We start from the raw sequence: 27,378 nt of genomic DNA, 5'->3' as shown, positions 1-27,378 counted from the left end.
GTCTTTACTATTAACTTACTAATAGAAAATATCTACGTGGCAAATTGTGTGCATTGTTGGCACAATTGGAGCCTATGTAGCAACTAGAATAATAATATAAAAAAAAAAAAAAAAAGTTATTAACTTCAAACAAATCCACATCAATAATTAATTTATCAATTTTAAAGAAATTTTAAAAAATAAAAATCAGATCTGAAACATGCTGATTTTAAACTTAACCCAGAAAATAAAACTCAAATCAATTTTCATAGATCTCAGTTCTTCAATCCTTACCTATACACAGCATCGTTTGGCTCAACCTTCTACAATTTCTCTTTCCCTCAATGGTTCCAATCTCTCTTTCCCATCTCCCTGTAGCTATCCACAGTCCAAAATCAATCATCTATAATCCACAACTAAATAAACCCCAAATCCAAAAATATTCAATCAAGTAATCAATCCAAAGGGATGGAGAGAGAGAAACTAGCATATGCCCATTCCCCACTAATCTTCTTCTCCACAATTACAGAAAACCAAAGCCTCAACGTTGAAATCTAAACTTATCCACTAAACTCTTTCTTTAAGCTGTTGGACGGGTGGACTAGGATGATTCAAGGCATAGATCTAAAATCCAACACAACACTGCCAAACGGGCCTCCACATGCATGCAATCCTCTTCATTTCCCACACACCTTCTTCTATTTATATAATAAAGTTTCAACTGGGTTTTTTTTTTGGTTTTTATGGTCGGCCTAGATTCCTAAAGTGAAGAACTGAGATTTGTAAAAATGGATATGGGTTTGATTTTCTGAGTTCAGTTTTAGATTAGCGTGTTTCAGATTTGAATTTAATTTTTTTTTAAATTGATAAATTAATTAATGATGTGGAATTGTTTGAAGTTAATAAAAAAAATTATTATTTTAGTTGTCACATAGGCTCTAAGTGTGCGAACAATGCACACAGTTTATCACGTATGTATTTTCTATTAGTTAGTTAATAGTAGGAATCATATTGACTGTAAATTCAAAATAACATAGATCAAATTGATTATAACCTCAAAATATAATGACCAAAATAGTGTTTTCATACATGCATGGCAAATTAGTACCTACCACCTATAGATGCAATGATTCCAATTTCCAAATGCACACAAACTGTGACTTTCTATGTGACATTAAAGTCCACGTGGATATTTAAGCAAATTAAGAACAAAAATTTATTTTGCTCATGCAAGCATTAAAATCTCCACACGTCTATTTTCAGGTTAGATTTGGGGATGGTAATGAGAGGAGACGGATTTGAAATACATGCGCATGCAACCCGGGTCGGGTCAGAATACATGACTACTGTCAAAAACACATGCATCTTGTTTCTTCATCAGACAAGGTAAATACTCAAAGTTTCAAAAATAAACTTTATTTCCCAAAATAATTTTCAAATATTGCTATTTTATTAAGTGTTTTTTTTAAGTATAATTCAACAAATATGGAAGCAATAATTGCAGCAGTGTGATATGTAATTTAAGATTTGATCCCTTCCATTAATTCAAATTTTGAGCATGATGTGGATAAACATGCACATATGATACGTACGTCTTTGCATTTTTTTGGAATATTATCCCATAAAGATACGTCCTTGCCTTATTTCAGAATTTCCTATAAATATTTTCAGCATTAAATACCATGGAACTAAGATTACAAGCATATCTATTTATATAGCAGTCATTTTGTTTCACTTTATTCTCGTAGAGGTAAAAGGTTTATATGCGTGTTTCTTGGACACAACTATTCTATAGCCATGGCTACAAGTCTCTCTCTTTTTTTGTTAATTATACTTCTCCTTCTCGCAATACAGCCTATTAGAGGACACTCTTTCAAGTCCCTCCAACATCTTGAGGGATCTCACAAGGGCCAAACAGTGAAAGGACTGCATGAGATCAAACACTATCTCAGTGCATTCGGCTACTTAAAGTTAAACCACAGCATTGGTTTGAGCAAATATGATCATGCTAGTGTAAAAGACAAGGATGAGTTCGATGAACATTTGGAACGTGCAATAAAATCTTTCCAGAAGAATTTTCATCTCAATGTTACGGGGAGGCTCGACTCTAGCACCCTCAATGAAATGATGACTCCACGGTGTGGAGTAACTGATGATGACAACATGAGTCCGAATTATGCATTTTTCAATGGAAAGCCAAAATGGGGTAAGAACTATCTCACCTATACCTTTGATTCAAGTGTCACGCCAGAGGTACTGGAAAAGTTAAGACCTGCAGTGCAACAGGGTTTCGAAGAATGGCTCAAATGGACACAATTTACATTTGCAGAGGCACGACAAGGTTCCAAATCTGACATTGTGATAGGATATTATAGGGGCTGGCATGGAGATGACCAACCATTTGATGGACCTGGTAAGGTTTTAGCTCATTCTTTTCCACCAACTATGGGAAAAATGCACTTTGATGCCGATGAGAACTGGAGCATTGACAAACCAAATGGTGATCAAATTGACATGGTATCGGTGGCCACACACGAAATTGGACACATTATTGGACTTCAACATAGTACAGATGTAAATGCTGTTATGTACCCTTTTCTGAATTTTGGAATGACAAAAAGAGAATTGAACCATGATGATATTGATGGCGTGCATGCTTTGTATGGCACACCTTAAAAGGTTGAACGGGAAAAGGGGTACCGCGAGAAAGAATATTTGCCTTTTATTACAAGTATGGTTTAAAATAAGAGCTATTGTATTATCAATTATGTATATATTACATAATCTAATATATAATGCTTACGAGACATGTTAGTAGTTACTCGGTGTGGACAAAGGATGATCCTCCACAACTTCATGATGTACTTTTGGCCGATATTGCCTAATTTTATAAAATTCAGCTATCTCTTCTATAAAAAATATTAATTTATTAATGTTTGCATTTAGTTATAACCATTTCGTTATGGTATGAGGAATTTTCTAAATAATTTATTTATTTATTTTTACCATGTCATTGAGTTTTTTTTTTTTTTTAATAATGATTTGTATGCGGACTACGGAGTACAAGTATTGCAAAGATATATTTTGTTTGGGCTTCATAATATTAGACTAAGAGGACAATAGATAATACAAGAGTAGTGAATGGCAGAGAAGACACATGATCATGTGTAATATATATATATATATATATATTGTGGGAGGAAACATAGTCTCGAACCCCAATCAGGTATTGTCCTCTTTGAAATTAACGACATGGGGCGCAAGCCTAATCCTTAAGGTTTTACTCAATCCCACATCGAGGAGAGACACCTCCCACCTTTGCCTTATAAGCATTTGGCCTAAGAAAGGGTGTACCATAATATGTATGACTGCAAGTTGAAAATAACAAAGATCAAATTGACTATGATCCTAAAATATGAGATCCAAAATAATGTTTTTGCCTATATTTTTTTGGGGGGAAATTTCTATTTTTTTGCACATTTTATAAATTTATTTGTATTTTAACTAATATTAAATTAATTTTGATATCATCACGGTTCGACCTTAATTGAATTTCAGTCTGACCTTAAAAACCTTAAACATCTCCCTTCTATGGCTCTTTTTTCAACGGTCTAGGTCTAAAAACCATGCAAAAATGTCTAGAAACCCTTGTTTGTTAAAAAAAAAAGGACAAAATCCCTAAACAAATTTGTTACCAAAAAGGTAAGATCACTTTTAGTAATAATTATACTCCCTCTGTCCCATATTGTTAGTCATCTATTCCATTTTGGGATGTCCTAAAATAAAGCATCTTTCTAAAATTAATAAATAAAATTTCTATCTTACCATTTACTTTATTTAAAAAGTCAATGTCATTCTTTTTATACAATTTAAATTAATGAGGGTATTTCTCCTCAAAAAAATTAAGGAGGATAATTTTGGAAACTTATATATTTTTATACAACAGATAAGACAATAAATGATATTTCCTTAAAAAGTTAGATTTTTGAAACATAACAAATAAAAAGTTAGGTTTTTGAAATTTGACAAACAAATTAGGACGGAGAGAGTATTAATCCCAACAATATTTTTTTTTTATAAACATCAACCCAATAATACATTAGATTGATATTAGAACTTTTTCTCAAAGTTCACATTAACAAGTTTGTTTCTTTCCCTGAACAATAGTGGATATACTAACAGTTGAGAGAGAGAGAGAGAGAGAGAGTTACCAAGTTTCAAGCTTCCAAAACCAAAATTATTAGAGAGAGAGAGAGAGAGAGGGTAGGTTAGACTAAAAAGTTACCAAGTTTCAAGCTTCCAAAACCAAAATTATTAGACAATTAGCAAAGAATTCTATGGTAACAGTAAAGTAATAGCAAAAGAATACTAATAATTAAAGATAGGCTTAATTGTAGTGGAATTGCAACCCAAAAAATAATAATAATACGGGTAACAGTAAAGTAATGGGAAATTATTGTGTACTCCCGAAATACTATAAATGCGTACTCCTTTCTCTCACATAAATAGTGAGTCTCACCATGAATTTAATTAGTGGGACCCACTATTCACGTTTAAAGAGGGAGTATGCATTTATAGTACTCCGAGAGTACTTAATAATTTTTCTAAAGTAATAGCAAAAGAATACTAATAATTAAAGAGAGGCTTAATTGTAGTGGAATTGCAACCCAAAAAATATTAATAATAGTAATAATAATAATACAGGTTGGATTGTGTTGGGGGACCGTACCATATCCATCAAATTTGGGTACCTGAATTCTCAATACCCAATACCTCGAATTTCCTTATCTAGTTGGGTAAAACTCACACCCATCGAGTTGAGGATCGGGTGGGTACCCATTGCTAGTGGATTTTGGCTATCCCTAAATACTACATCAACAATATTTTCACAATAATTTAATAGCAAATTTAAGATAACAAGTTGTTATTGGTTTTAATCTTGACCCACTACTAATAGAATCCAAATCTTCTATCTCACTTTTCTTACTCCACTATATACTCCATAAATAAAAACATGTCACATGACCATCTAATTTATTAAATACTAAATTTATGCATTATATTATTTTAATTTCCTAAAATAAATAAATAAATAACCCATCATATTTAGGTAATTGAAATATAAAATGCATAAATTTAGCATTTAATAAATTAAATAAACGTATGGTATGTTTTTATTTGTAAAGTATATAGTGGAGCAGGAAGAGTGGGACAGAAGATTTGTTATGAAATTTTTGTGGCCATAACATATTAACGTTATTCTTCTTTTTTTCTTTTTTTTCTTTTTGAGAATGATATTAACGTTATTCTTTAATTATAGATTCACCATTATTAAATATTGCTTACTGGGATGATCTTCTAAAATCAACAGCATTAAGCAAAATATCCTTAAAATTAAAAATCAACATCAAGCCAAACCAGCTTCACTACCCAACATGAAATCCATGGCTAAAAATTACCAAAGGACCTCTATTCAAGCATCCTGTAAAAACCTCTAAAGGATTTGAGGATTTTAAACATCCTTTAAAGACCTCTATTCAAGCCAAGTGAGTAGAAATATTTACGTAATTGGAACCTTTCCAAATATTTAGGCAATTGGTACTTTCTAATGCAAAAAGTATTTGAAGGTTCAAGAGGGAAAGACCGAAAGAGTTCAAATATATTGTAACTATCTAAACAAAACCTTCATTTTTATAAATGTGTGTATTTCCATTCCCTTTAAGAGTAATTTTTTTATCTTATTTAAGGGGCCTCACATTAAGCTCTAAATAATTATTAGGAGAAATTTAAGGATGCAATTAAAACACCTTAATACATGGAAAATAGTTTTCTTCAAAAAAAAAAATATACATGTAAAAAGAGGAGATAAATGTGATACATGCATGGTAAATTAGTACCTACCACCTATAGATGCAATGATTTCAAATGCACACAAATTGTGACTTTCTACGTGGCATTAAAGTCCACATGGATATTTAATTAAGCAAATTAAAAACAAAAATTTATTTTGCTCCTGCAAGCATTAAAATCTCCACACATGTCTATTTTCAGGTTAGATTTGGGGATGGTAAATTGGTAATGGGAGGAGACGGATTTGAACATGCGCATGCAAGGCGGGCGGGTCAGAATACATGCCTAGCTACTGTCAAAAACACATGCATCTTGTTTCTTCATCAGACAAGGTCAATACTCAAAGATTCAAAAAAAAAAAAAAATCTTTATTTCCCAAAATATTTTCAAATATTGCTATTTTATTAAGTGTTTTTTTTTTTAAAGTATAATTCAACAAATATGGAAGTAATAATTGCAGCCGTGTGATATGTAATTTCAGTTTTGATCCCTTCCATTAATTTCAAATTTTGAGCATGACGTGAATAAGTTTGACTTGCTTCCAATACTTTTTTAACTGAAATTTCTTTTTGTTTTAATGAAAAACTGTCACATCATCCATTAATTAAATAAAATGTGAAGATTAAAATCCACTACTACTTGTCATTTTATATTTAAAACTAAAAGACATATCAAGTTAAAAAAGTATTGAAGGTAAATCAAACCCGATATGAATAGACATGCACATATACCACTGCTCTCCCTTGGTGCGGTGGTCACTTTACAAGTATAAATACTTGTGAGGTATGAGAGGGTAAGGACTGAGGTTCAAGTCTCCAAGAAAGAGCTTCACACACATATACACTTAGATGAGGTTAGAGTAAAAATTCTATTTTGTATATAAAAAAATTAATTTTTTTTTTTTTTTTTTTTTTACATGCACATATGATATGTATGTTTTTGCATTTTTTTTTTTTGGAATGTCCCATAAAGATACGTCCTTGCATTATTTCAGAATTTCCTATAAATATTTTCAACGATGAATACCATGGAACTAAGATTACAAGCGTATATGTGTGTGTGTGTATATATATATATAGCAGTCATTTTGTTTCACTTTATTCACGTAGAGGAAAAAAGTTTACATGTGTGTGTGTTTCTTGGACACAACTATTCTATAGCCATGGCTACAAATCTCTCTCTTCTATCAATTATACTTCTCCTTCTCGTAATACAGCCTATTAGAGGACACTCTTTCAAGTCCCTCCAACATCTTGAGGGATCACAAGGGTCAAACAGTGAAAGGACTGCATGAGATCAAATGATCAATCACTATCTCAGTGCATTCGGCTACTTAAACCATAGCATTGGTTTAAGCAATGATCATGCTAGTGTAAAGGACAAGGATGAGTTCGATGAACATTTGGAACGTGCAATAAAATCTCTTCAGAAGAATTTTCATCTCAACGTTACGGGGAGGCTCGACTCTAGCACCCTCGATAATATGATGACTCCACGGTGTGGAGTAACTGATAACAACATGAGTCCGAATTATGCATTGTTTGATGGAAAGCCAAAATGGAATAAGAACTATCTCAACTATACCTTTGGTTCAAGTGTCACGCCAGGGGTACAAGAAAAGTTGAGACCTGCAGTGCAGAAGGGTTTCCTAGAATGGTTCCAGTGGACAGAATTTACATTTGAAGAGGCACCACAAGGTTCCAAATCTGACATTGTGATAGCTAGGATATATATTATAGGGGTTGGCATGGAGATAATCAAGCATTTGATGGACCTGGTAATGTTTTAGGTCATGCTGCTCCACCAACTATAGGAAAAATGCACTTTGATGCCGATGAGAACTGGAGCATTGATAACCCAAATGGTGATCAACATGACTTGGTATCGGTGGCCACACACGAAATTGGGCACGTTCTTGGACTTCAGCATAGTACAAATGCAGATGCTATTATGTATCCTTTTATGAACCGTACGTGGAATGACAAAAAGAAAACTGAGCGATGATGATATTGATGGGATAGCAGCTTTGTATGCCCCGGCTCGCAAAACATGAATGGGAAATCTCTATCCATTTTTTCTGTTCAATTTTATATTCCACTAATCATAGCATGCTATTTAGTTGAAAATCATTTTAATGGTCCTAATGCTATGAGAATCAATTGATAGTATAAATAGTCTATATTGGTAACATGGCTAACGTTTATTTAATTATTTTTCGTTTCTTGTTTTTTTTTTTTTAGAATAATTTTTTTGTCATTAACTGACTTGTTCATAATGCTATGAGGAAAAAAAAAACAAAAAACAAAAAAACTTGAACAAGTCACTATTTTTAATCAAGTCAGCCATTAGAGATTTCACAAAATCACGTCCACGGAATTCCTCCTCTGCCTCTCCTTTTTATATTAATTCCACTCCTTGTTATTGTTTGTTGCTTAGTGGTGGAGTCACCTTAATAAATATTTTTTTAAACTATATATAACATCATAATTGTGCTTGTACAGGGCTTTTTTTTTTTTCTTTTTCTTTTTCTTTTTTTCTAATTTAATAGATTGGATTCAAGTAATACCCAAACTCGACTCGATTAACTTTGTCTATAACCTACCAGGTAATACTCAGAAATTTTTGCAAGGTCAAGTAGGGTACCCATTACCCATTGGATATGGTCATCCCTAGTTCGAATCACCATAGAGTTCAATAGAAAGTTTTAGTGAGCTATTATAGATTACAATTAAAAAAAAAAAAAAAAAATTAATGAAGTGAAATCCTACTGCCTCTAAAAACTCTATAGACCAACAGTGTAGTGGCTTGAATCTTGAACCTTATGGTTTACGTTGCAACCCAAACTAATGGACCACCACCCAAATACCCCGTGGTGTACTCATATACGGGGTTTCCTCTATCCAAGTTACAAAATTATCAATACCCTTAGCAAACTGGGCTAGGGTATGAGCTAGTCAGTTTCCATATCGCTTCAAATGTGACACTCTTGCCACTAGGGACGGAAGAAGCCTTTGACTTGGGGGGCAATGGCCCCCCAATTTTTTTTTTTTTAAATATTAAAATATATACTAGATATTAATTTTAGCAATTTTATTTTATAAAATTACACTTTGCCTCTTTAATGGTATCATTAATTCTTTTAAGAGTGATGTTTTTTTTTTTTTTTTTTGATAAGAAGAGTGATGTTATAGCCATGACCATAAAAAATTTATAAATTTAAAATTTAAACCAAAATATACAAGCCAAAAAAAAAAAAAAATAGCCTCACAACAAAAATTACCAATCGTGAAACTAAAAAAACTTAAGTCTAATCAACCAATTTTACCCAAAACAAACAACTCAACCTTTAAAAAATTTCAAACAAAATAATAGTCGTTACCCAACAACATGCATCTGAGTCAACAAAAAAAAAAAAAAAAAAACACCCTTAATGGCTAAGCCACTGCAAAAAACCTGCTACAATGTCGCCCCTCTTAACTACAGGTCCTAGCTCCGGCCCTGCTTGCCTCTCTAAACACCTCCATCGGTTGCTGGATCCCCTCAATAGCATTATTAGTAGTTACTGGTGGAGTTACACAACCCAACACCGCATCACATATACCAACCTCCCAGGCAAAACGAGTACTCCTTCCGCCAAGGCCATTGTTAAGATTGAACCTTTTTAATTTGATAACTTATATCTCCTTATTTGTGTAACTTTCTCTCTTGTAGTTATTAGTATTTTTGCAAACACTTGACTAGGTTTAATTGTTCCTTAACAATTAGAAAATTTTATTATTTGCAAATTTGAAAGAAGCATAATTAGCTTATTTCATTTGGACTGATTTTGCATCAATTTATTTCATTTTCCATATTTCTAAAGGAAAAAAAAAAATCCTACTTAACAAATTGACAATTTTATGTTGTCAGCATTTTTACTATTTTAATTAAAAACAATAAATGTTTATGTACTTTTTGTTCCATAGGGAAAAAAATAAAGATTTTAAAATTCTTAAAAAGCTCTAATCAATGTATTAGAAACTAAAGGAGATTTAAAGCTCTATACATTTCAAACAAGTCTTTTGAGCATGTATCACGAGTGATGCGCAGGTTATTGTCCAGGCTTTCATTAAAATAGTGCACCATCTCCTTAGAATTCCCAATGCACTGCAAACTTCCACTAATGAGAATCCCTACGCGATCACACAAGGTCTCTACCTCTTCTGTGGAATGGCCTGGAACATGACAACAAGCTTTACCAGTAAATTGATGGGAAAAATAAACGTTACTTTACTGTTATTAAACAAGACCAAGGGAAGAATCAAACCCATAACATAAGGCTAGAACTATAATATGCTACAAGGAAGTTGAGAGCAGATAGGTTAAGAACTTAAGATAGCCTATAAAGCTTATAGAAACAAGTTACTATGAGGAATTGCACCCACTACACTAGAACTGAGAAAATTATAGAATACGTTAAGAGTATCATAAATGTGTATGTAAACTCTCATCTCAAATGAATTATGAGCCCCACCATGCATTTAATTAATGAGATTTACTATTATGTGATCAACATTAAATTCAATTTCATTTAGGAATTTTGTCATAAGCTCAACCATTTTTTCGCAAACAAATACAGTGATGGGAATCAAGGAACCCATAATTCTAGATTAAATGGTGCATTATGGAAAATTTTCTCTCTATTTTATGACAATGCATTTAGCTACTGTTTGGTAATGCAAAGACAAAAAAAAAAAAATATATATATATATATATATATAGAGAGAGAGAGAGAGAGAGAGAGAGAGAGAGAGAGAGAGAGAGAGCGAGCAAGAGAGAGCTTACTGGTGAGAATGATTGTTCGGTCTTGCTTTACACGCTTCACTACACTCCATAAATTACGCCTGGAAATTGGATCCAATCCAATGCTGGGCTCATCAATAAAAATAACCTTGCAAAATTCAAGCGAATTACACTATAAGTAGTGTTAACAATACTAATAAAATTCCTCCACCTCATTTTAGGTGTTTCACTCTATCTTCCACCAATATAGTTTGCTATTTATTAATTTTTCTTCCCTTATAAAGTATCCAAAGTTTTTCATAAAAATATATATATATATATATATACACACACACATAACATATTATAATTGGTAGAATATACAGAATAATACCCAAAGTGAGATAAGGATTTTGTATTGATCTACTCTTTCAGATGTGTCTTAAAAAGCATGGTAGAACCAATTATAACTTGGGATCCCCAACGTTACATCGATATTAGCGGTAATTCTAAAAGTATTTATACCTTATCTAGACTGCACTACTCTGTGACTGTAATTCCAGTTTGCTTATGAAAATACTATCTTCATAAGTAATTACTTGAATGAATTCTCCATTGACTTCAATCCTACAGAGGTGCATGTACTTCTCTGTGGGTTTCCATGTTCTGATGAATGAATTCCTGTACTGCATCACCTGCTGTCATTGCTATAATTCTTGGCTTTTTTTTTGTCCCCCCACTCTGACCTCATTTCTATATATGCTTCCATAGCCTCCAGGCCGTGGTGGGGAAAACTTCCACTTCTTTGTCTTTCAACTGTTTAATAATGTCTCATGCTAGTACTGTAAACATCTGGTGATGTTAAAGGCCATTTTCATCTCTGTTAATTGTGCTTGAATCCCACACTTGCTTCACATAATCACAACTCCACAAAGCATGAATAGTATTTTCTTCACTGACAGTGGCATACTTCATAGTTTGCCTCATGCAGGACCTGTTTGACTAACAAAATCTTTGCTGGAAGTATACCTTTGCTTGCCCTCCATGCAAAATTTTTAACTCTGTTTGGCATCATCATTTGCCATATTCTATTCCATAGCTATTGTCATATTCTCCATTTGAACTTTCTGGTGCATTGGCTTACACGCCTCCATCCATAAATGGTAGGCACTCTCTGTGATAAACAGTCCCTTTGGATTTCCTATCAATATCAATGTATCTGTTGCTACCCTAACAGGGTATGATTTTAAAAACTTCAGCTTCATCCAGAATAAAAACCTCATCTATCAGTCTCTATTTGCATAGCTTAGTTTCCATGTCAATCAATTCAATCACTTTTGCTTCCTCATACCACTCAATACATCATAGGTATTGGTAGCCACTTGTCTCACCATTTGCTCAGACTTTCTCCACTTCCAATCTCCATCACATGCCTAAGTAGAGAAGAGAAATTCCCTTTAAAATATTAAGGAACAATACTTTTCCATGAACACCCCAATAGAAATAGAGCAAGTGTTTTGCATGAGTCTCTAACCCTGCTTTGCCAATAGGGCCAAGTGGAAAACATTAAGATCTCTTAACCCTATTCCTCCATGCTTCTTTGAGACACAAAGGGTCTTCCAATTTATCCAATGAATTTTCACTTCTTCCTTTCATGCAAATATTAAAAAACTTTGATGAAGCTTTGGAGCAAAAGATCAATTGTGAGAAGGCAACTCTTTTCTTCAGTAGAAACATGCAGCAGAACATGCAAGAAGCAAGGAGTCCCACAGATCAATCAGCATGAAAAATAACTTGGATTACCCTCCCTAATTGGACTAACAAGACAAAAGGCATTTTTCAGATATCAAAGGATACATATGAAGGAAAATATGAGGATCGAAAGAGAGCTTGCTCCATTAGGCTTGGAGAGAGATCCTGATAAAGGTTGTTGTACAAGATACCCAGCTATGCCATGAGTTACTTCAAATTACCGCAAAGCCTATATATGGAGTTATATGCATGAATGAGTAAGTTCTGGTGAAGGCCAAACTTCTGACATGCCATTATGCTCTCTACGAAGGACAACCACAGAAACACAAAAATCTTTAGTCAACATGTCTTCAATCAAAGAAAATAATTCCACAACCCAACCCAGAACATAAATTTATGAATAAATAAGTAAAAAAGCCATTGGTACCTATGTATTTGTTGCTGGCTCTGTCTCGGCATGCCATATTTTGGATGTTTAGCAGAACATATTCATGCTCATGACTACTGAGACTAAAGCATCACAAAAGATTTGAAATTCTATCAAAACTTAGGCCAACTGCATGAGAAGATCTCTCAAAAATAGCAGCTCACTATAATCTAATACTCATGCTTATGTCAGTACCATGAAACCTCTTTATTTGTAGTCTTCCAAAACCACTCTGGCATATATATTGACTATTTATTTCCATAGTGAGATAAATCAAAAGTGAGAAGCACCCATTCACAGAGTGTGAGAATCATTCCCCAAAATCTGTTCCACTGAAATGAAGAGAATGTGAAAGTACATCCATTTCTTCATTTTGAGTATAGCTTCTATTATTTAATCTAAGGTGTACATCATTAAAAATTCCATGTAAAATAAAGAGGGAAAAAAAGGATCATAAATGTACATAGAGATATATATGTGAAAACTGAAAAATTACATTTGAGAAGGGTTGTAATACAAGGACACCTAATGCAAGCAACCTAAGAATGGGACTCATGGTTACAACTGCAAATAAATGAACCAAACTCTCCGTCTTATAAGACCTTAGAAAAAGACAGAATATTTTTTAAGTTTTATAAGTACTCAAAACTTGGCGGGAGGTTGGGGGAAAGCATCTTTAGCTACCCAATTTAAAAGCATCCACAAATAGACCCAAGCAAACTCCAGCTTTCCAGTAATTCATCATCGCAATGAAAGACTGCAATCTCCCAGTAGATAGAGGCTTTTTGTACATAAGCATACCAATCCCCTCAATGGCAGCAACAACTACACCTGCAACCAGTACATCCCAATCCCCAGTTTGGCCAAGGATTGTTGCCAGCGCGTTTGCAGTGTAGAAACCCAAAAGAAGCAGAAAAATCTTCATGGGGAAATTCTTTCTAGCCGAGTTCAGCTTCTCCAATAGCTGTCTACCACCTGCACTCACTATTCTGCCCAATCTAGTACGACCAAGATCAGGGCCATTGCCATTGAGGCTTTCTTGCCCACCATTATCAGGAATCCCACCTGTGTCCAATGCAAAAGCTATTTTCCATCCATGTCCTCTTTTCTGAAAACTGAATCAAGGTAATGAAAACCAATGTCATGTTCACAAGGCCTCAATATGATGGCAAGATTCCAAAAAGAGAAGAATACAATCTAGACAAAGGCTAAGAAACTTACAACACTTAAACCAATCCACTCTAACTCAATTACACTTTTTCCTCCAATACGATGAATGGAAGACCCACCGGGTACATGTGTAACTTACTAATAAAAAAAATTTACATCACTTAATTATAATTTAGGAAGCATTTGAATGACACATGGATACAAAATCACCATATTGTGTTTTACAATGGACACACAACTCCAAAAGAAACAACCAAATCACTCAAACAGAAAAGAGAAAAAGCTCATCAATTAGAAACATAAATCAATATTATTGATTTTTCAAAAAAAAAAAAAAACAACAAAGGAAGAGAGAAGTACAAAAGATCCTCCAAGGGCATTGAAAAATCCAGTTTGGCAATTTTGAAAACTTTCCAACCTACACAGTACGCTGCAGTTTCCATACATTTGACGAACCAATCAAGTGATCCATATTCTCTAGTGACAAGTAAATGAAAATCCCAAAACTGACTGAACTCAGTCCAAGTGACCCAAACATATTTTGCTTCAAATACCCATTAAATCACGTCATATCACCAATCATCGCTTTAGTAGCAACAACATGAATTCCTCATAATGCAGCCTCAAATTAAAGACTCAGCATTAGTCCCCGCATGAAAACAATGGCACTCATCGCAGTTCAAGAGTATTGAAAGGCTTTTAATGATAATAAACTGCTGAGTAATAACAGATTCACTGAAAACCAGAAAAATACATCTGATATTTGTAAGTTGAAAAACAACAAAGCAAGAAAACAAATTCATGAACAAGCTAAAAGCATCCTTAGGTACCCATGACAGAAAAGAAAAATGACAAGAATAGCACAAAAGTCTTCATACGTTTGAGAAACCAATCAACTAATTCATACTCTCTAATGACCCCAACAGTTTTTACTTCAAATTTCAAAGCTTTATTTGCAACAACACAACTTCCTCAGAAAGTAGCCCAAAATTCAAGACTTTGGGCATTGCTTCCTCCACATAAGTCAAATGGGTATTGCACATTAACATTGCTTTTTGTAATTTCAACAACAACAAGAAAAGAAAAGCAAATTGAAAGAACAACAAGTGGGAAAAGGTACGAACTTTAAGGAAATCTTCGAAACTTTGCCACTAAAACTCGGTGGTCTTTCGGAGCATTCAGTCTGTGTTGTTGACAAGCATGGTTGTTGTAGTAGTATTGTTGGTCCTCCTATTCGACATGCCATATATGATATATGAAGATATGCTCTCTCTACAAACTACAACAACAACGCAAACACAACAATCATTAGTCCACATGTCTCTTCTTCGAAAAAAAAAAAAAAAAAACTAAATTACACAATCCAACCGAGAGAGATTGGTACCTATGTATGTGTTGCTGGGTTCTGACACGGTGTCCGTGACGACACGCCACGGGTGGGGGGTGAACAGATGTGGGTCGGACACGGCTTGGGAGGAGTGTACTGTAATGACTGAGCATGAGCTTCAATGGAGAGTGGATTGAGGATGAGGAATCCCATCTGAGGAGACGGAAACGGCACCGTTTCTGCTTATTATTAAGTTAAATTCTCGTTTTGGTTTATGACACAAACGGTGAGTTTCACTTTTCTATTATTACTATTATTATTATTTAATAAAGGACTGAAATTCAATAAACTGAACGAAAAAAACAGTTAAATGGCTCAAGAACAGCTGATACCATAGCTAAAGGTTTTAAAAGACCTAAAAGATGTTAATGGGACTAATGAGTAATGCCACATTAACTGTAGGGACTCAATTTGGATTGACCCTGAGTACGAATGGGTTTTCAGCTCAACAAGTCCAAACAATAAATTTTTAGAGTATGGGTTCAAGAACTAGTACTGTGTGACAGGAAAGGTTCTACTCCTCAAGTAACAAGGGATACTTTAGGTTTATTCCTAAAAAAAACTCTCCTCTGCTCTTTTTCAGTCAGTCTCTCTCTCTTCTTTCTTTCTTTTTTCTGCCAGAAGAAGTCCTCCTTATTTCCTTCGTTCCTATGTTATATACTCCGTTTTTCCCCCATTTCCATCGTACACGTGTAGTTCTTATCTTGAGAGTTCCTTTCTGTCCCATCCAGTACCTACCGGAACCTTCAGCTTAGTGGCCATAAAACTGCTTAGTTACTGTTCAGGTATCACCTCCACATTAATGCGGCCAGAGTGTTAGCTGGAAAGCATTTAATGTGGAGGTGATGGCCTTAGAAAATATTTGCTACCTTCCCCGACGCCTCCTTGAGCTATATCCAATTTCCAGTTCAGATACAACTTGGCGGAGTCTCTCCACTAACATGAAAGTTACATTCACCTCGGACTTTGGTGTTCTCGGACGTGTGTTATGCCGCTGTATATAATATCTATTCGTTCCTCCTATATTACCCATTTGGTAAGAATAAAACTTTTTTAGGCTGTCCTCGGATAACTAAGCGTCCTTGGATTGGGCCATTAGGCCCCAAACCCACTTCTGAGGATTACTATACCTTTTTAACTAACAGGCCCCACAATAGCCCCTCAAAATCTCGCTTTTTGCCACCTCGGGAAAAAGGGAGATTTTGATATCCAGCCCTCATTTATTTCGTAGGTTTCCCCCGCTTTCAGAATGTCTTTTTGTTTGCCCAAGGCACGCTCCTGACGTTTCGGCGTCATGAGCACGCCATTAGTAAATGATAACTGCTCTGTTGTCCCACACGTTCAACGATCTGATGCAAATCTAACGGTGGAGGATCCTTTGCATTTATGGGCGGGGTTTTTCCCGCTCCTACTTTCTGTGCTCTTGTAAAGCACCTTTCAAATCAAATCTTTCTTCAGTTACAAATTACTCCCTCTCAGCACGTATTCATTGAATCTGTCTTTCTTTCATTACTCCATGCTCTCATAAATACTAAGAGCCCGTCCGAGGAGCTTATTTTCCAAACCTGTAAGTTTCCTTAACCCTCCCTAGTTTTCCATCTTCTGTATCAGTTTTTCTCCGCTATTGTTAGAAAATGGGTAGATTTAAGTATCTAGTTGATTCCGAGGAGCAAATAGAATCATTTAGGACTAAGTATAGGATTCCCTCAACAGTGGGTATGAGATACGCTTCCTCCCAAACTTGGTTGCGTGATAGAAAAACGGGGGAGGTAGTAATTCCCATGATAGCTTTTGTCGAGGGGGGGATGACTATCCCAATGGGTAATCTGACGAGAAATTACCTTAGGATTTTTAGGTTATCTCCTACGCAGTGCGCCTCGAATATGTTCAGGGTGCTCGGGAGAATAGAGGCTTTAAACGCCTTATATAATTTAGGTTTGACCCATCACGATGTGAACTGGGTATATAACCTCAATCATTTGAAGGATCAGTGATATTACCTTAAGTCTAGGTACCCTGCAGTAAGATTAATCCAGTGCCTCCCTACCTCAAACAAGGGTTTTAAAGACGATTTCCTTATTTTTTCCGGGGAGTGGCACGATGGTTTGCCTTGCCCAACTGAAGAGGGACAACTAGGTGGGGTTCCTAGGATATACGTCCCTGATAAGTCAGATTAATTTTTTATTTGAAGCAGTTTTTGTTCCTAATGGAATTTTCTTTTTATGTTTTAATTACTTTGCAGACAAACGCGCCACTAGACGCCATCTCAGGCTGATCAACAGGGAAAGCCTAGATAGAATTCTGCGGTCCGAGGTATATGTGAATCCCTCCGACGGCCAATTACGAGCAGCACACTTAATACTCAAGTACAAACCTGCGTCCACAGCCTTTCAGGCTCCCAAGTGCGTGATAAAGGCCAAAGATCCTCGGCTCCACCGTATCAGTGTAGTCTTTGAAGGATTCATCGTTCCTAAGGGTGACCCTATTCCTGAAGATGAGCCCTTCACTGAACCATCGCCTGAGGCCACTCTTTCTATAGGAGCTTCATCATCACGCTCCATTCCCCAAAAAGGGAGAGAAGAAGAAAAAGAAAAAGAAGCCGAAGAAGAAGAAGAAGAAGAAGACATCCCAGGAGGACCTGTGGAGTTGCCCGATTCTGCCGACGAATTTGAAGTTTTTGATCACCCCCAGTCTCTTGAAGTGACTTCTAAGAAGATGGTTATCCAAAGGAGAAGTCAGAGGAGCTTGAAAGAAGTAATTGAGGGCCAGCCTGGCAGGGTGGTGGAAAAAAAAGTTCAGGTCCAACCTCCGTCTCTTCCCCCTCCACCTCCTCAGTCATCCCAACCAACTGTGACTGAGCCCAGTGATCCGAAGAGGAGGAGAGAGCCGAAGGGCAAAGAAGTGATGGACGCAGGGCGGACTCACACTACCAGTGAGGGTGAGGACCAAAGAGCTGCTAAGCAGCAGAAAACAAGTCATGGGACACAGCGAGAGGTGGATAAAACAACCACACAGTCTTCGGATCCCGAGGCTTGGCTCCCAACCCCTATGCTCGATAAAAGGCTTATAAAGGAGGATGCTTCAATTAAGGACTTTAGTGGCGGACTTGGGTGCCGAGTTGCCTCAGCATTAGAGGAAACACTTTTTCTTCCTAAGGACATGGCTGAGCTGAGAGCGATCAAGAGGGACGAGGTCTTTCAAAATACCAAAAGATACTTGGGCATGGTACGACGCTACAACCGTTACATTATTCTTTTTACTTTATTATTATCGTATATATATATATATATTTTTTATTGTTGCATATTTCTAACTCCCTTTTTCTCTAGGCCGTTCAAGCCACCTTCAGGCTGGAGGAGATAGCCAAATCCTACTACGATCAAATAGACGATAAGAAGAAGAAAAGGATATCAGCTGTACGCACTCTGAATGCCTCCGAGCAAAACATTGCGCAGCTGAAGAAGAAGTTAGCAGCCGAGGAAGAAGCTCGAAAAAGTGCTGATTCGGCCCTCACGGGGTTCCAAAGGCAGGCCGAGGACCAAGGGCGGCTTCTGCGTGATACCAACGCCCAACTAGCAACCTCTAAGGAACAAGTGCTCACCCTGTAAACACAACTGGAAGAAGTCCAGAAGCTCAGAGATCAGGCTGAGAAAGCCAAAGCCGAGGCTGAAAAAGGAAAAGACGCCGCTGAGCAGCAGGGCTACAATGCGGGCGTTGCCGAGACAGAGGAGAATTTTCGAGCTGAGGTGCCCGTCGTGTGCCGGGAATACTGTGCCCTGACCTGGCAAGAGGCCCTCGATCGAGCTGGAGTTGGATCTTCCTCGGAGATGAGGAAGCCTGAAAATATCTACTTCCCCCCAGCTATTCGGGTCTCTACCTCCTCTACCCCAATAGAGGAGGTATCTGCTATTGTTGCTAAGCCACCCGAGGAAGTTCAGACTCAGGCTTCTCCCACACTCGGTCGGCAGGAGCAATCATTAGTGCCTGGAAAAGAAAAGGACCTCTCCTCGGCCAAAGAAGTAGCAGGGCTCAAAGACGAAGCGGCCTCTCGCACTTTCGAACAGGCCTTAGCCTCAACTACCCTGCCTGCTGGAGACATTTCCACGGTGCAGGAAAAGGATGTTCCTCATGAGGTAGCTGGCAAAGCCCCTCCCAAGCTCCAAATAAAGTTAACTAAATAGTTACTTGTAGATAACTTCCTTTTACCGTCTCTCTTTTCTTTTTTTTCTTTTTTTAAGGATGTTCCTGATTGCCACGGTAGTTCTTTTTGGCAAGTTATAAGAGACATCTGGGGTTTCGTTTATTACCTATATAATTTCGTGTATGATTGTTCTTTATTTCTTATGTTTGGTTATCTATTTTTTTATGATCTCGGAAAGTAAGAAGGATAAGAGTTGACATGATAGGGAAGAATCACAACTTTATATTCGATTATTAAGAACTCAAAGCAGGTTATAACAGTGACCTCCGCGGCTTTATAAAGGTTTCCTGTAACATTCATTAGAAAATTATACTTACCTAGGATAGCATTTTTACATTTCATCCAGAGGGATACTAATCCCCTTGAAATGCTTTAAGTGATGCTCATAGCATATACTTCGATATGTATCTTTAGTCACATGAACCCCTTTTAGAAGGCCTTGATTACAAGCAAGTTTAATGTCTAAACAGTTTGTTATAGCTTAGTTTTAGTTTAACACTTACATTCAGAGTGTACTAATTTCCACTAAGCTATGGTCCGAGGACCTGACATGACTTAGTTTCTGTTTAATACTTCCATTCATAGTGTACTAATTTCCACTAAGCTGTGGTCCGAGGACCTGACATGACTTAGTTTCTGTTTAATACTTCCATTCATAGTGTACTAATTTCCACTAAGCTGTGGTCCGAGGACCTGACATGACTTAGTTTCTGTTTAATACTTCCATTCATAGTGTACTAATTTCCACTAAGCTGTGGTCCGAGGACTTAACATGACTTAGTTTCTGTTTAATACTTCCATTCATTCTAGAAACACATATTGCGGGAGCAAGATAAGTTATAAAGGAAAGTAAAACATAACTTGTTAATAATAATACCTTCTCAAGTTGCTTACATTCCAGGGATGGAGTATGGTTTTTTCATCTAAATCTTCTAAATAGTAAGCCCCTATCCCCGCAACGGATGTAATACGATATGGCCCTTCCCAATTGGGCCCCAACTTTCCCCAGGCTAGGTTTTTGGTATTTCCCAAGACTTTCCTCAACACTAAGTCTCCCGGAGCTAACGGCCTCAGTCTGACGTTCGCATCATAACCATGCTTCAGCTTGTGCTGGTAGTACGTTAACTGAACCATAACTTTTTCTCGTCGCTCATCTATTAAGTCTAGACTTTTCCTTAACAGCTCATCATTCCCATCCGGGGTGAAATTACTGGTTTTCAATGTTGGAAAATCAGTTTCAATAGGAATCACCGCCTCAGCTTCATACGTCATCGAGAATGGGGTCTCCCCTGTAGATCGTCGGGGCGTCGTCCTATACGCCCAGAGAACATGCGGGAGTTCTTCTACCCATCTTCCCTTTGCCTCATCCAACCTTTTCTTAAGTCCACCCACTATGACTTTGTTGACAGCCTCGGCCTGTCCGTTTCCCTGTGGATAGGCTGGGGTAGAATACCTATTTTTTATCCCCAAGTCCGAACAATACCTTCTGAAAGCCTTGCTATCAAATTGCAGACCGTTGTCCGAGATGATAGTTTGAGGAACCCCAAATCGGGTAATGATATTCCTTAACAGGAATCTTTTGACGTCAACATCCCTGATGTTAGCCAAAGGCTCAGCTTCAACCCACTTCGTGAAATAATCTGTGCCAACCAGCAGGTACTTCTTATTTCCTACTGCTCTAGGGAAAGGGCCAACGATATCCAAGCCCCACTGAGCGAAAGGCCAAGGACTGGAAAGAGGATTAAGGACTCCTCTAGGCTGATGAATGTTCGGTGCGAACCTTTGGCATTGATCGCATTTCCTCACATATTCCTGTGCTTCCTTCTGCATGCCTGGCCACCAGTACCCTTGGGTGATCGCCCTATGAGACAAAGACCTTCCTCCAGTATGACTGCCACAAATTCCTTCATGTAGTTCTTCTAACAGGTCCTCCGACGCTTCAGGGCGTACGCAAAGCAGATAAGGCCCAGAGTAAGAGCGTTTGTACAACTTCTTATCCTCGAATAGCCAAAATCGGGGAGCCTTCCTGCGTATCTTTTCTGCCTCTGATCTGTCCTCGGGCAGGGTATCCTTCTCAAGGAATAGTATTATAGGATCCATCCAGCTACGCGCTGAATTGACTTGGTTAACTTGTAGCGTTTCTGTTGTTCTTCGGGTAGGTGTGCCCAAGTCCTCGATCATGATCATCCGAGGTAAATGTTGAGCCGAGGAAGTGGCCAGGGTGGCCAGAGAATCCGCATGGGCATTTCCACTCCTACAGACATGGGTTACTTTAAAAAATTCAAACTTAGCTTGCATACGCCTAACCTGGCTCAAGTATTCTTGCATTCTTGTATCTCGAGCTTCTAGCTCCCCTTTGACCTGGCCCACCACAAGCCCCGAGTCCGAGAAGATTTCCACAGCCTTTCCACCCAATTTACCGACCATTGCCATTCCTGCTAGTAAGGCTTCGTACTCCGCTTCATTATTAGTGGCTGAGAATCCCAGCCTAAGAGACTTTTCGATGATGACTTCCTCGGGAGATATCAATACAAGTCCTATTCCAGACCCCCGCTGATTTGCTGCCCCATCCACATACACCGTCCAGAGTAAGACAGGTTGAGCGGAAATGAGGCCAACCGATTTTTCATCCATGCCACCTGGGCCTGTCTCTGTCTCTTCAGGTCCTTCAGCAAACTCGGCTACTAGATCGGCGAGCACCTGACCCTTTACGGAAGTGCGGGGCATATACTTGACATCAAAAGCTCCTAAAATTGTGCCCCACTTGGCAACCCTACCAGTATAGTCTGCACTTCGAAGTACTGCTTTGATCGGATATTGAGTCAGGACAACCACTGTGTGCGCCTGAAAATAATGGGGAAGTTTTCTGGTGGCGTGCACTACTGCTAAGATGGCCTTTTCTAATGGCAGGTAGCGTACCTCAGCCTCGTGAAGAGATTTGCTCACATAATAGACCGGCCGTTGTACTCCGTTGTCCACTCGTATCAGAACAAAACTAATCGCGTGAGTGGTGATCGCCAGGTAGGAAAAAAGAACTTCGTCTACCTTGGGGCTAGACATAATGGGTGGCCGAGATAGATACTCCTTCAGCTGCTGAAATGCTAAATCACACTCCTCGGTCCATTCATATCCTTTCCACTTGTGGAGCAATAAGAAGAAAGGCCTGCACCTATCCGCCGATCTGGATATGAATCTGTTCAAGGCGGCGGTCATCCCGGTCAGTCTCTGGACCTCCTTGGGATTCCGAGGTGGCTGCAAGTTAGCAATGGCTCTAATCTGGTCGGGGTTGACTTCAATTCCCCTATGAGTTACCATGTAACCTAGGAATTTACCTGAACTTACCCCAAATGAGCATTTGGATGCGTTCAGTCGCAATTTATGCCTCCTTAATATCTCAAAAGTGTGGTTAAGGTCCGCCACGTGCTCGGCCACTACCTTACTCTTCACGACCATATCATCAATGTAAATCTCAATGTTTCTACCCAGCTGCTGCTCAAACATTTTCGTCATCATTCTCTGGTAGGTAGACCCCGCGTTCTTCAAACCGAAGGGCATTACCTTATAATGGTAATTTCCAGTGGGAGTAAGAAAAGCAGTCTTCTCCTGGTCGTCCAACGCGAGTGGGATCTGATGGTAGCCTTGAAAGGCGTCCAAAAAACTCATCCGAGGATGACCCACTGTAGCATCCACCAACTGATCTATACGGGGCATAGGAAAAGGATCTTTTGGGCACGCTCTGTTAAGATCTGTAAAATCAACACACACACGCCACTTTCCACTTTTCTTTTTCACTACGACTGTATTGGCTAGCCACTGAGGATAAAATACCTCCTTGATTGCCCCAGCCTGCTTCAACTTAGTCACCTCATCTTTAATAGCTTCGACATGTACCTTGGACGGACGCCGAGGTGGTTGTTTCTTTGGAATACATGAGGGGTTGACATTAAGATGATGACAGATGAACTCCGGATCCACCCCTGGGGCCTCATAGGCACTCCATGCAAACACGTCAACGTTCTTTCTAAGAACCTCGATCAACTGCTCTTTCTCTAACAGGGGCAGTTGGGCCCCAACCTGAAAATACTTCTCTGGATCATCACCAACATTCACCCTTTCCAAATCTTCACACTTCATCTCCTCTGGGGACGCGCCAAACTGGGCTCCCTGAACCCTTGATTGCTATAAATCGCTCTCGGCTACAGCCGAAGTACTTGTCTCTGGCCGATGTTGAATGGCCATTATCATACACTGCCTAGCCATATTCTGGTTTCCCAAAATCTCTGAAACCTCGCCCCCCGAGGGATACTTCACCTTCTGATGAAGAGTGGAAGAAACGGCCCCCAAAGCATGCAACCATGGTCTTCCCAAAATCGCCGTATACGGAGAAAAGGCATCCACCACAATAAAATCCACCTCCACCATATCTGACCCAGTCTGCACGGGTAATCTAACCATCCCCAACGGGGTGACCGATTTGCCTTCGAAGCCCACCAGCGGGGAACTATATGTTGTCAGGTCTTCGGGTTTCAAATTCAGCCCCTTGAATAAATCAGGGTACATTACCTCGGCGGCACTTCCATCATCAACCATCACTCTCTTAACGTCATACCCTCCGATCCTAATCGTAACCACCAAAGCATCATCATGCGGTTGTATGGTTCCTCTCTTATCCTCTTCTGAGAAGCCTAACACCACCGAGGCGCCCGATCTGGCCCTCTTCGGCCTTGAGTTGGAGTCCTCCTCCGAGCACTGAGATACAGACATTACCCTGGAAGGGCAAGACCCAGTCCTCCCCGGGGCAGCGAATATGACGTTTATCGTACCCAAAGGAGGTCCCCTTGAGGCGTCTCCCTGAAACGCCGAGCCTACGTGGCCTCCTCGGCCGCCGGACTGATACAGAAGTTGGGTCAACTTTCCCTCCTGCACTAATTGCTCTAAGTGATCCCACAGATTGTTACAATCTTCGGTGATATGTCCGTGGTCTTGATGGTATTGGCAGTAAAGATTCCGATTACGCTTCGCAGGATCCCCCGCCATCTTGTTGGGCCACCTAAAGAACGGCTCGTTCTTTATCTTCTCCAGAACTCGCTGTACTGGTTCTCGGAACACGGCACTAACCACCTGGGAGTTGGCAGGCCCCGACTGCCCCCCAAAGTCCCTCCTAGGTCGGTTGTTGTTGTACCGGTCCGGCCTGAAATCCCTCCTCTCTTGAGTTACCGCTTTAGACTTCCCTCTGCCTTGCATCTGATCTTCCTCTACTCTCCTATATTTATCTATCCGATCCATAAGTTGACGTACACTAGTAACAGGCTTGCCAGTCAGAGACTTCCTCAGACCGTGCTCAGTTGGAAGACCTTCCTTAAAAGTATTCATAGCCACGTCATCGTGAGCCCCATCCACCTCGTTGAACATCTCCCAGTATCTGTCTGAGTAGGCTTTTAGGGTTTCCCCTTCTCGCATAGACATGGATAGTAGCGACCCCAAGGGTTGAACAACCCTTCTACAGGTAATAAAGCGAGCGCCAAAGGCCTGAGTGAGCTTCTCAAAAGAGTCAATAGTATTAGTTCTCAAGCCATTAAACCATCTCATTGCCACCGGGCCCAGGCTAGACGGGAAAACCTTACACATCAAGGCTTCGTCCCTGGCATGAATAGCCATTCTCTGGCTGTAGTGACTAACATGTTCCACTGGGTCTGTTCGACCATTATAAATGGTGAACACAGGCTGGTGGAATCGTCGAGGGAGACTAGCGTCTTCAATATGTCGTGTGAAAGGCGACTTAGAGACCTGATTCAAAGCCTTGTTCAAGGCATCATTCCCCTGACCCTGGCGAGTCGGACTTTTACTTCTTCGCCTACGGTGGTGTTCTTCCTCGCACGAAAAAGACTCACTGGGGGGAGTTCTCGACCTCTGCCTGTAACTGGTGTCATCCGACTCCTCAGAAGAGTGCTTAGAGTTATGAGCCTTACGCCTTCGTCGTTCATATCGCAACTCCCTCTTCAACTTGTTAATCTCACGCTGCAAATTTCCTCCGCTCTTTACAGGGGAAGCATGGCCTTTACCCTGGGAGCGGCTTCTATCTGTATGGGTTGTTCGGGTACTTCCCTCATGATCCTCCCCTTGTTCGTGGTCTACCAACGGATCGCCGTGCTGAGAGCCCCTAGACTCTGCTTGGTGCTGATTAGCATCTGCCTGTTGCGGGCCCGCCAATGGTTGCTGCGGTACTCCCTCTTCCATCGTGAGTATCACACCTGCCTTTCCTTTTCAACAGATCAAGTTCTTCCCACAGACGGCGCCAATTGTAGGGACTCAATTTGGATTGACCCTGAGTATGAATGGGTTTTCAGCCCAACAAGCCCAAACAATAAATTTTTAGAGTATGGGTTCAAGAACTAGTACTGTGTGACAGGAAAGGTTCTACTCCTCAAGTAACAAGGGATACTTTAGGTTTATTCCTAAAAAAAACTCTCCTCGGCTCTTTTTCAGTCAGTCTCTCTCTCTTCTTTCTTTCTTTTTTCTGCCAGAAGAAGTCCCCCTTATTTCCTTCGTTCCTATGTTATATACTCCGTTTTTCCCCCGTTTCCATCGTACACGTGTAGTTCTTATCTTGGGAGCTCCTTTCTGTCCCATCCAGTACCTACCGGAACCTTCAGCTTAGTGGCCATAAAGCTGCTTAGTTACTGTTCAGGTATCACCTCCACATTAATGCGGCCAGAGTGTTAGCTGGAAAGCATTTAATGTGGAGGTGATGGCCTTAGAAGATATTTGCTACCTTCCCCGACGCCTCCTTGAGCTATATCCAATTTTCAGTTCAGATACAACTTGGCGGAGTCTCTCCACTAACATGAAAGTTACATTCACCTCGGACTTTGGTGTCCTCGGACGTGTGTTATGCCGCTGTATATAATATCTATTCGTTCCTCCTATATTACCAATTTGGTAAGAATAAAACTTTTTTAGGCTGTCCTCGGATAACTAAGCGTCCTCGGATTGGGCCATTGAGCCCCGAACCCACTTATGAGGATTACTATACCTTTTTAACTAACAGGCCCCACATTAACAAAAGTTGATTTAAACTTGAATTTTGTAAAATCAAGTTGTGCTTGAAACTTGATTTTCAAAAAGTCGAATTCCAAATGAGAATAATTTTAAAATATTTTTAGTAAAATAATCTGAAAAATATATTATTTAGTAAAAAAGACCACTTGAGTAGTGTTGTGCTAAATTAGAAATGATACACTCACTAATTCACATGTTGCAAATCATCCAAACCCAATTATCCATGTATTTGGATAGATCTTGAATATGATCATTGTTGCAAATCATTCAAACTCAACATCTATTAAATATTTTTCAACAATTTACTTTTGTGATTAAGAAAACATGAACAACGTACAAATCTAATTATAAGCAGTAACACACACACAAAAAGTGAAAGGCAAAAACAATAAATAGATACTATATATATATATATAAGAAGAAATCTGCAAGATATATATATTTTTTAAAATACAAGATAGAAATTCTACTTTAGTTTAATCTAATATATATATGTGTGTGAAACTCCTTCTTGGAGACTTGAATCACGACCTTTACCCCCTACACTGTTGGGAATTCAATCTAAATTCTAACCTGTGAGAAACAAAAAAAATAGAGAAAACACACGTCAAAGAAAAATAATCACACGCACAAGATAGTATTTACGTAGTTCGACAATTTGCCTACGTCCACGGAGTTGCAGGGATTTCACTATTATCAGGGAAAAAATACAAAGTGCGGCTACAGTGTTTTTCTCTCTCTCTAAAAACACAACAACAATTTTCAAACCCTAATCACAAAAGTGGTTTTTAT

At 38.6% G+C, this 27,378-nt stretch overlaps 4 protein-coding genes and 1 long non-coding RNA gene across 5 annotated transcripts; 2 read left to right on the top strand and 3 right to left on the bottom strand.

Moving 5' to 3' along the window:
• The first annotated feature begins 1,776 nt into the window (after positions 1-1,776).
• LOC111988561 (metalloendoproteinase 3-MMP) lies at positions 1,777-2,655 on the top strand. The gene has a single exon (XM_024020357.2). The coding sequence runs from the start codon at positions 1,777-1,779 to the stop codon at positions 2,653-2,655; it is 879 nt and encodes a 292-aa protein (XP_023876125.2).
• A 4,474-nt stretch (positions 2,656-7,129) lies between these two features.
• On the top strand, positions 7,130-7,882 carry LOC111988560 (metalloendoproteinase 1). The gene is given in 3 exon segments (XM_065760119.1): positions 7,130-7,558; positions 7,561-7,797; positions 7,799-7,882. Coding segments are annotated over 3 exon segments (750 nt in total).
• Positions 7,883-9,727: 1,845 nt separating this feature from the next.
• LOC136061812 (uncharacterized) lies at positions 9,728-12,747 on the bottom strand. The gene is made up of 3 exons (XR_010623674.1): positions 11,116-12,747; positions 10,654-10,759; positions 9,728-10,043 (listed from the first exon to the last, which is right to left on the bottom strand). It is a non-coding gene; the product is annotated as an uncharacterized LOC136061812 (long non-coding RNA).
• Positions 12,748-13,175: 428 nt separating this feature from the next.
• Positions 13,176-15,520, bottom strand: LOC111988554 (ycf20-like protein). Its single transcript, XM_024020350.2, has 3 exons — positions 15,324-15,520; positions 15,064-15,218; positions 13,176-13,884 (listed from the first exon to the last, which is right to left on the bottom strand). The coding sequence occupies exons 2-3, from the start codon at positions 15,183-15,185 to the stop codon at positions 13,446-13,448; spliced, it is 561 nt and encodes a 186-aa protein (XP_023876118.1). The 5' UTR covers positions 15,186-15,218; positions 15,324-15,520; the 3' UTR covers positions 13,176-13,445.
• An 8,186-nt stretch (positions 15,521-23,706) lies between these two features.
• On the bottom strand, positions 23,707-25,764 carry LOC136061808 (uncharacterized). The gene is made up of 2 exons (XM_065760118.1): positions 25,207-25,764; positions 23,707-25,065 (listed from the first exon to the last, which is right to left on the bottom strand). The coding sequence occupies exons 1-2, from the start codon at positions 25,762-25,764 to the stop codon at positions 23,707-23,709; spliced, it is 1,917 nt and encodes a 638-aa protein (XP_065616190.1).
• Positions 25,765-27,378: the final 1,614 nt, after the last annotated feature.

Source organism: Quercus suber, unplaced genomic scaffold (genome assembly GCF_002906115.3).
Source record: "Quercus suber isolate HL8 unplaced genomic scaffold, Cork oak 2.0 scaffold_354, whole genome shotgun sequence".
Classification (NCBI taxonomy): domain Eukaryota; kingdom Viridiplantae; phylum Streptophyta; class Magnoliopsida; order Fagales; family Fagaceae; genus Quercus; species Quercus suber.
This window is presented reverse-complemented; position numbering and strand designations above follow the sequence as displayed.

Bases quoted from the DNA above. Each gene is read 5' to 3' on its own strand.
- LOC111988554 (XM_024020350.2), bottom strand. From the start codon at position 15,185: ATGGCATGTCGAATAGGAGGACCAACAATACTACTACAACAACCATGC. The intron at 13,885-15,063 runs GTTCGTACCTTT...ACCTTGATTCAG, and splicing joins GTTTCGAAGATTTCCTTAAA to TTTTCAGAAAAGAGGACATG.
- LOC136061808 (XM_065760118.1), bottom strand. From the start codon at position 25,764: ATGGAAGAGGGAGTACCGCAGCAACCATTGGCGGGCCCGCAACAGGCA. The intron at 25,066-25,206 runs GTTAGTCACTAC...TCTTTTGAGAAG, and splicing joins GAACAGACCCAGTGGAACAT to CTCACTCAGGCCTTTGGCGC.
- LOC111988561 (XM_024020357.2), top strand. From the start codon at position 1,777: ATGGCTACAAGTCTCTCTCTTTTTTTGTTAATTATACTTCTCCTTCTC.